We start from the raw sequence: 7,568 nt of genomic DNA, 5'->3' as shown, positions 1-7,568 counted from the left end.
CTCTGTTGAGCCAAAGGACCGCTTTGATTACATTTGTCATTTAAGACTATATTCCACCACTCACTAATATCCGACCAGCATATATTAAGTGTAAGATAATTATGAAAGAATTTGTACTGTTGTAGAGGCTTTCATAGCAGTGCAGGGCTCAGAATGGTTTGGGCTGGGGATATGTCGGGACTGTGTAGCAAGGCTTCCTATGCACAGAGCCGTAACTGTTGCAGACAGCCATCAATAGCATAAAATCTGGTAGATCTTTGAAGGGATGTTGATTAATATGACATTTTTGCTGGTGTTATCCATTTCTGAATCTGTTGACAGTTGCCTTCGCTATGATGTAGTAACATTCATTTGGAACAAAGAACATGCCCGTCTCTTTGCACATAGTACATCAAAGCACTTTCACAGGTGTTCTGTTGGAATGCCTATAGTTAGTGATATTCTTGCACACCATACCATTTGAAGGCCACAGTACAAACAGTCTGCTTGTTCAAACTGAACTCATGGAAAAAAACTTTTGTAATGAAAGCATGTGGTGCAGCATTGTTTCAGATGAGAAGTGTTCATCTCCCCACATGCAGAGCAGAGGATTCATTGTGTTTTCAATTTGGTCGTCATTATTTCTCCCCCCCAACCCACAAGATGTTCCCGTTTCAATCACTGGAGCTGGTCTATTAACTGGCTTCACACTGATCAGTCACAATCAGTCCTTCTGCCCTCCTGTATTTAGTACAAATGTCCCCTTTCAAAGAATTTTAAAATAATCTACATGTTGTACATTTGTTGTACACATGCACATGAGTCTTGCTCATTTTTGTGCTTTAATGACTGCATTTAAATTTCCCAATTAAAAAAATGTTCCTGTCATTATTCAGGACTAAAGCAGGTGGAATTCTCACATACTGTAGACTGGAATCTGGCAAGATTCACTAGAGTAAATATGTAGCATTTTATCAAGTGATGGTCAATGATCACAGAGAGGTCGCTCTACAACAATGACTTGCTCAAACATTGAATGTGCATCTAAGGCTTAAAAATGTGACACAGATCAATTCTATTTGGTTTGTGAAGAGAACTGAAATGGTTTTGGTACAGTGTATCCTTGAATTTATTACAAAAAAACCTAGTCACACAACTGAGCCCCATTTTAAGAACTCTGCAGCACATTACCCATGTAGCTTATTCTCACATTTAGGATACAAAAGCACTCAAAGCATCCCAAGTGTGTCGCTGCGGAAATTGAGAGCTCGTTTAATAGAACTGATTTTCTTTCATGGGCCAAAACTTAATAGCATGCACACGCAGAAGTTTCCTTCCTAAAGGAGGTGGCAGTAATCTCATGATCCATTAGCAGCAGTATTACTGCATAAGTGCCTTCTGTCCTGAAATGAGGGCATATTCTGAACAGGCCTGTCCATATTTTATCACAGAAAGATTTCCTTTTGTTGCAAATTAAGGGAATCAAGGGAAAACCTGCTCATGAAACTGACAGCTCCATCTCATGGATGGGTCTGTAAGAGGCATATTTCTCCTTTGCTCCAAATAGCTCATGAAGTTTCTAATCAAAAGCATGATTCTGCTGACTATGAATAATTCACAGGTGCACACAGGGCTCTGCTAAATTTAGTCACAAATGCACTTTTCACAGAGGACTCACTGAAGCCTAAATGCCAAGGCTATGGCAGGCCAGCAAAGGGGTCATTTGACTTTGTTTCATAAACTTTGTTGCACAGTACCCTTCTATAGGTAGTGTGACGTGTTGCTGAAATTCACTTGATGTATGCTATGATTAATTGCACCATGACATCATTACGTAACATGGTCTCGTTTGGCTGTACATCATGTCATTGCATCACACGTCGTGTATCATAATTCTTCTAGCTATGACCACAATGTAGAGTCAGAACTGGGTGAAGGTGGGACCCAGCAATGCAGTGCTCTTCAGCGGCACTTTACAATCAGTATCTTAGCAACACGGTCAGTCTGCAGAAAGGAATTCAATGACATACGTGCAGGGGGGTGGTATCCTTAACATTTTAGCTGTTTCACCTCTCAAAGTCTACCAGTTGTTGGTGTGATGTCCCCAGATGTGTCACTAGTCACTATTGGAAGGGAAAGCCATGAGCCTGAAAAGTTGCTAAATATGGTGACTGTGCTGCTTAGCAGGTGACTGTGCGCATGTCAGTGGTAAACAGCAAAATGGACTCTGGCTCCCTCTGCTGGACATAAGTGAGCAGTTCATCTTAGTTTGGCCAATATCTACAAAATGCATTTCACTGCTTACCAGAATTGGCAAATGCCCACCACCAGACTGGGGACTGCACTACAAGCGCAAACATTGACATGGTCAAACCCTCCTAGCTAATAAGGAGTGTACAGTCAACGTGTCTGTGATGCACAGTATTGAAAACAATACACAGTGACAAAATGAAGGTGGCAGCAGACCAGTGAGGACGGTGTGGGGGAGAGAGAGGTGAGCTGAGAGAGCATGGGGGTCTGCATAAGATGAATCACTTTGGTTATTAAATCTGTTGTCTGGGAGATGAGAGTTTCCATAAAAGAAAAAAGAGAAGAAAAAGAATGGCCGGACTCACATTTCTTGTTAATTACTTTATTGTATTTCAGTGCCTGCATTTCATTTATCATTGTTCACTTTCAAAAGTCCCTGTTGATGCATTCAGAAACAAAACCATAGCAGTAATAAAAAACAACCAAACCTGTACACCTGCATTTATAGTAGAGTTTATATATATACACACACAGCCCAGTGACATGATTGTCACCGTGACCACAGGCTCAGAAACAGTGGCCACCTGTACAGTTGTCAGTCTCGAATATAGAAACCCTGATTCACACCTATTAAAACCATCTGGTGTTCACTGGGAAATACAATCAACTTTCTGGCTACCGCTGCATTCCAATCTGCCCCCCAGCTCTGGTGCTGAAATGCCCCAGTCCAGCTGGGAATGCCTCGGCCCTTGTCTACACTACAGAGTGGTGTGCTCGGAGAGCTCTGGTTTATTTGCACTGGAACTGAATGTCCAGCACAGAAGCACCGAGGGCTTTTTCCGGCCTGTGCTGGGACTGTTTCAGCCAAAACCTTCACGAGCTGCAGACTTTGAAAAACTGATTTTTGAGTGGGCGTATTTACAATGTCCTTTCCATCAGCAAGTCAGACAGATATCAGGTACATTACAATATACATTATAAGAGCAATGAGTTAAATGCAGCCATTTAAATACATTAAAATACATTTTGCATTCCAAATATCACATTTTTCCATAGGCAGACTGCTTGCCACACTAATAAGAAGCATTCCTTTAATTCCAATTTTTAGAAACTGATCATTATTTGCTTTAGTAATATATTTTAAGAAAACATTTCATAGTCATACCCAGAGATAACTTTTTTTTTCTCTGCAGAACACCAACAAGGAAAATATATTTTGTCGTTATTGGATATTGAATCAATCGCATCATTAACCTGGTTTTACAACAGTTGACGCTAACAAAAGATTAAGATATGACCAAAAGTTGGGCTCCATATCTTATTGAAAGGCCATGATCATGTGTTCAGAGATCAGAGATGGCTTGGTTCGTCATAAATATACTGCCTATAATGGAATTTTTAAGAGCATACATTTTCCAAACCCTTTCACAAACAAGCTGGGCTGGGGTTTTCCAATAAACTGGAAATCTGTCTTAATGTATATGCCTGTGGGGACAGCACTGGTATGTATGCTGCAAATGTACCAAGTTTGTCAGTACTGTACTAAAACAGGGTATCCTCACTTTTGCTGGAATCCTGGGTTTATGTACATCTTTAGCCCCCATCTGTGTACAAATCAGAGATGCATAAAACATAGTAACTAGTCTATTGCCCTTTGTTTTGATACAAATACTTACATACATACATACATACACACTGGCTGTCAAAATAATGGAGTCTACCTGGAGTCTGAATGCATATAATCAAAACAACGCAATGCAACAGACTTGATCCTAAATGAGTAGCCCATTCCAATGGAAAACATAACATCAGATTCCATTCACGTCCATTGTACCTCGGTTATTGTAGAGTGCTTACACGAAGCTACATCATGCACACATCGTTGCAGTGGACTGCGGTGTGTTATTGCTCAGAGGAACGAGGTCAAAACATGATGCATATGCATGTACCTCGGGTTAATATTGGCCATAGTCTTTTTTTTTCACATTTTTACAGGGTACTGTATGCTTTCCTCAAGACTCCATAACTTTGTCTGCCAGTGTTAAACAGTACATAGTTATCCCTTGGCAATCCCAACTACTGGTGTGGAACCAGCATGTCTTCAAAAATGCATAGAAGACCTGTACCAAAGTGATCTCTATTCCCCTGAACTTGAACCTGGCAGACTTTTCGGCCAGACAGAGGGAGACGAGGAGGACTACAGCAGGAAATGTGGAGACAGAGGTGTTCCCTGTGTCGACACAAAGAAGGCTATTTGTTAAGCACATCCACTGTTTGTTTTTACAGTGAAAGACAATGGGTAAATCTTACAAATGTAGAACATCATTGATTGATGCCTTTCAAAATATGCTTCCATTAAGAAACTTATTTTGCATTAACACTTAAATAAGAATCTTTAATTTAACGTAACATATCTTGCCATGATGGCCTTGATGCTATAGGTGAGAGTTTCTGCCAGATAAATAATATATAATAATCATCATGTTTTTAGGAAACAAGACTGAAATTTAATGGAATGTCTAATAATAACCATGTCAAGTGAAGGGTAACAAATGAAAATGTATGAATGTGGAATGTATAAGTTTCATGTCTATGCCAGAGGATGTGTTCAGGCAATTCAACTACCCCCAGCTGATCCAGTCGTTATCATTTACTGTCAATGTAAAAAAAAAATACATATGGCATAATGTAGAAAAATTGTAAATATGATTTTTAATAGAAGTAACAACATGTGTAACCATATAAGTTAATATGGAAAATTATGATGCCATCAAATTCATGATTTCTAAGGTAAAGTTCATCACTTTGGAGTTTGATTGAAATGGGCTCCAAGTGAATGATACCAACAGAAAGATGCACTTTGATAACAGGCTACTGAAAACAGAATTTGAAGAAGGGTTCAACAACCTAATCAATTTATATGAAGAATAAAAAAATAAATACAATTTTAAAGCTTTGATTAAAAACAAACCTTAATTTACAATGTACAGTTCCTACCCTCCTCATCATAAATGATTTCTAATAAAGTTTCTTTATTAAAACTTTCTTTCAGACTATGCTCCATTGTTCTTTGACACCCTCCCCAAAACAGATGTAAAAATTCTGCAAAATGACTCAAACGAAAAGGATAAACTCAGAATGAGTGAAAATGTATTTGCCACTGACAGACAAAGTTACAGATTTAAAGACCCACAGGAGATATATGTATATGCATATATGTTGCAGGTGTGAAATGAGGATACCTGTCAGGAATTGGCAAATACAGTACTGTATAATACATATACAGCACTGCTGGTATGGCCATAAAAAGGCTAGTATCCTCTAGATGGCAGTAGTGGTTTGTTTATGTCTGATGAAATTGGCAACAGTCAAGAAGTTTGCAGGAGCATGTATTGAGCTTGCACAGTGTTGAGTTTGAACATAATGGCTTGGTCCTGGTGGAGCAGTGGTCGGGATGAATGGAGCAGCAGGCGCTTGACGCCTTGTTCTGTTTTTCAGCTAGCGGTCAGTGTCACAGCCCTCCTCCTCGCCCCTTCAGTCCGTTCCCCTCAAAGACCTGACTCAGTTTCTGTGGGCTGGGTTTGAGCCAGGGGCCAGGAAGAGGCGGGCTCCGGGGCTGCGCTGGGGTTGCCAGGGTGTGCCAGCCTGTCAGGGCCGAGGCCTCTGTGAGGGACAGCCCTGAGACGCTGGCCCCTGAAACGCTAGCCTCGGAGAGACTGGCCCCTGACTCGGACTCCGCCGGATCGGCGTCCAGAGACATGAGGAAAGAGAAGGGGGCTGTCTCTGCACCCCTGTCCCCTTCGCTCCCCTCGCTGTCTCTGTCCTGCCTGGGCCTGGGTAGCCTCTGGTTGGGTATGGGAAGGCTGGTCTCATTCTCCTCCTCGCTCTCCTTCCTTTCTTCCTCTTCCTCCTCCTCCTCCTCCTCCTCTTTCCTTGCCCTCTCCCTGCTCTGGCTCAGCCTCGCCTGTGACCTCCTTCTCTCCCGCTCCCTCCCTCTCTCCCTCCCTCGCTCTACCTCCTTGTCTTCCTCCCAGTTCCTCAGTGCATCCCTGGGTAAGCTCCGGGCGCCTCTTCCATTCTCCTGCTCTCCTGCTGACCTTGACCTCCGACCCCTGCTGCGTTGGCCTGCCTCACTTCCCTCCTCCCACTCCAGGTCGGTTTCCGGGGTCCTTCTCCCGCCACCCCTGCCCCCCCTCCCTCCCAAGCTGCCTCCTTTCCTCCCCCTGCCCTTTCGAGTCCCCCTCTTTTTTTCCACCTTTGACCTCCGACCCTTCCTGGAGGCAGGGTCGGGATCACCTACTGCAGCCATACCCGGCTCCTCGGGGTACAGTGAGGAGGAGGGGGAGGCTGCTCCGAGCTCACGGCCTGCAGGAGAAAGAAGGTCAAGAGGAAAACCGCATTAGCTTCATGTAAATGTAAACAGAAACCACATGAACTTAGCAATGCAAACAACTATACAACCACACATAAACTTAGCAATGTAAAGAACTACACAACCACTTACCAAAGTAAATTACTACATAACCACAAACTTGGTAATATACATAACGTGAATAACTACATGCCCACAAGCACAGCAATGTAAATGCCACACAATCATAACACAAGTTAGCCATGTAGGTGACTACACAATCACAAACATAGCAATGTAAATAACTGCTTAACTGCAAACTTATTGCAATGTAAATGACTACACAACCACAAACTCAGCAATGTAAATAACTACACAACCACAAACGTAGCAATATAAATGACTACACAACCATGAATTTGGCAATGTAAACAACTTCAAAATCACAAACCTAGCAATGTAAAGGACTACACAACCACAAACTCACCAATATAAATGACTACTCAAACACAAACTCAGCAATATAAATGACTATACAGGAATGACACACAGGAATCATGCTAAGGGTGCAGGGCACGTGACCATAAATGAGTGGGTTCACTCCTGAGAGGCTCAGCACAGCTGTTACTTTCATTCACACTCAATTACTCCTGCTGCAACAATGGCTTCTGGACTGTAAAATTTCACTATTTTAGGTCAGTACCAATAGATAATGTAAATATAGTCTTCAGACAGTCTGAATGGGTCCTCTAATTTAAATGTAATTGCATGCTAATGCCCATAAAACATTTTAATCCTAATTTAGTTTGAACACCTTTTCCAATCAGGACACTTATTGTGACACAATGATCTGAAGATATATTTCTTTCATGTGACAGTGACTAAATATAATTCACAACATTTTCACTTTTATAGGGTAATAGTGTAAAAATGGCTGGGTAAAATCACTGATAACACAGATGTTGTGTTTACTGACCAGATATTCAGC

At 41.7% G+C, this 7,568-nt stretch overlaps 2 protein-coding genes across 2 annotated transcripts in view; both read right to left on the bottom strand.

Annotated features, from left to right (window-relative positions):
- Nucleotides 1-5,282: 5,282 nt before the first annotated feature.
- Nucleotides 5,283-6,306, bottom strand: LOC118778900 (general transcription factor IIF subunit 1-like). Its single transcript, XM_036530693.1, has 3 exons — nucleotides 6,296-6,306; nucleotides 6,245-6,252; nucleotides 5,283-6,153 (listed from the first exon to the last, which is right to left on the bottom strand). Exons 1-3 carry the CDS (start codon nucleotides 6,304-6,306, stop codon nucleotides 5,741-5,743), a joined length of 432 nt encoding a protein of 143 aa, XP_036386586.1. The 3' UTR covers nucleotides 5,283-5,740.
- A 138-nt stretch (nucleotides 6,307-6,444) lies between these two features.
- Nucleotides 6,445-7,568, bottom strand: part of LOC118779323 (membrane-associated guanylate kinase, WW and PDZ domain-containing protein 1) — a 66,561-nt gene continuing 65,437 nt past the window's right edge. The window contains exon 18 of the mRNA XM_036531370.1: nucleotides 6,445-6,594. Within this exon, the coding sequence (XP_036387263.1) occupies nucleotides 6,526-6,594 (69 nt within the window). The 3' untranslated portion in view covers nucleotides 6,445-6,525. The remainder of the gene's footprint in view (nucleotides 6,595-7,568) is intronic.

This window comes from Megalops cyprinoides, chromosome 6 (genome assembly GCF_013368585.1).
Source record: "Megalops cyprinoides isolate fMegCyp1 chromosome 6, fMegCyp1.pri, whole genome shotgun sequence".
Lineage (NCBI taxonomy): Eukaryota > Metazoa > Chordata > Actinopteri > Elopiformes > Megalopidae > Megalops > Megalops cyprinoides.
This window is presented reverse-complemented; position numbering and strand designations above follow the sequence as displayed.